General features: G+C 35.2%; 1 protein-coding gene across 1 annotated transcript in view; it reads left to right on the plus strand.

Moving 5' to 3' along the window:
- Nucleotides 1–1,331, plus strand: part of CFAP44 (cilia and flagella associated protein 44) — a 97,653-nt gene that overhangs the window by 35,909 nt on the left and 60,413 nt on the right. Inside the window, exon 5 of the mRNA XM_023728875.1 lies at nucleotides 706–868. Within this exon, the coding sequence (XP_023584643.1) occupies nucleotides 706–868 (163 nt within the window). The remainder of the gene's footprint in view (nucleotides 1–705; nucleotides 869–1,331) is intronic.

The raw sequence follows: 1,331 nt of genomic DNA on the forward strand, positions 1-1,331 counted from the left end.
GTTGATGGGTAAATTGCAATAATAGTCGTATTAACTGGTCTTCCTTGTAGACATATGGATATTATCCTATCACTGACAGTGTTGTACTTCAGGATGGATCTTGAAATGTTCTTTTTGATGATGAATGTGACGCCATTCCTCTTCAATTTATTGTTCCCAGCATAGTATACCATATGATTGCCTGATTCAAGATGGCCAATACCAGTCCATTTCAGCTCACTAATTGCAGTCCATTTCATTTTTGATGACTTCCAATTTTCCTAGATTCATACTTTGTACATTCCATGTACATTTACTAATTCAACATTTTTTATATGTACAATTCAGTGACATTGATTTTGTTCATCATGGTGTGCAACCACCTGTTTCCAAATTATTTCATCATCATTATAGAAACTCAATACCCCCAAACAATGGTTCCCCCTTCCCCCCTCCCTCCCACCCCTGGAAACCACTAATAAACTTTGGTCTTTATATATTTGCCAATTCTAGATATTTCATATAAGTGGTATCATATAAAATTTGTCCTTTTGTGACTTACTTATTTTATTCAGCATAATATTTTCAGTGTTCATTCATGTTGTAGCATGTATCAAGCCTACATTTCTCTTTATGGATTTAAAAAAATATACTGATGTCACTACTTTTCCTGTTCATAAGATGGTTACTTTGTTGCACTTCTTTTCCTTAACAACTTTCCCTCAGACATTCCTTCGGTTATGACTGCAGAAAGAGGGCCAACCTACAGCTTCTGGACAGCAGTACCCTGATGTACATAGCTGGGAACCAACTGATTCTTCTGGATTTGAAAACCAAGAAACAGACCTACCTGCGAAGTAGCAGTGGTGGAGGAATTGGTGTTGTTGGGGTATAACAGCCTTTGTAATTTAGGGAAAAAAATCTATCTATTGATGGATTATTCTGTTATTCTGTTGATCAGCGAGCAGTGGCTGCCACCATATGCAGTATCATGGGATGCACATGAGGTGCATAACAGTCTTTATTCTAAGGCATTTTACAGTCAATGATGACAACCAGTGCATTCACTAACATCACCTCCATGCAATATTTTAATATTATGCTAATAATATTATTATCCTATTTTGCAGATAAAAGGAAACTGGAGCCCATAGAGGTCATGCAGGTTTTTTCACACTAAATACTACATTGCTATTCTGCAAAAATAGTGAGATGAAAAACACACAAATAATAATTCAAATAATAATTAGATATAACACAACAGGATGTAAATATATAATAAAAATTTAGGAGGTAAGATATAGATTCTATATTCAATAATTGAGAGCAGTTAGCAGAAGGACTTGCGTGTA

This window comes from Trichechus manatus, unplaced genomic scaffold (genome assembly GCF_000243295.1).
Source record: "Trichechus manatus latirostris isolate Lorelei unplaced genomic scaffold, TriManLat1.0 scaffold00026, whole genome shotgun sequence".
NCBI classification, from domain to species: Eukaryota; Metazoa; Chordata; class Mammalia; order Sirenia; family Trichechidae; genus Trichechus; species Trichechus manatus.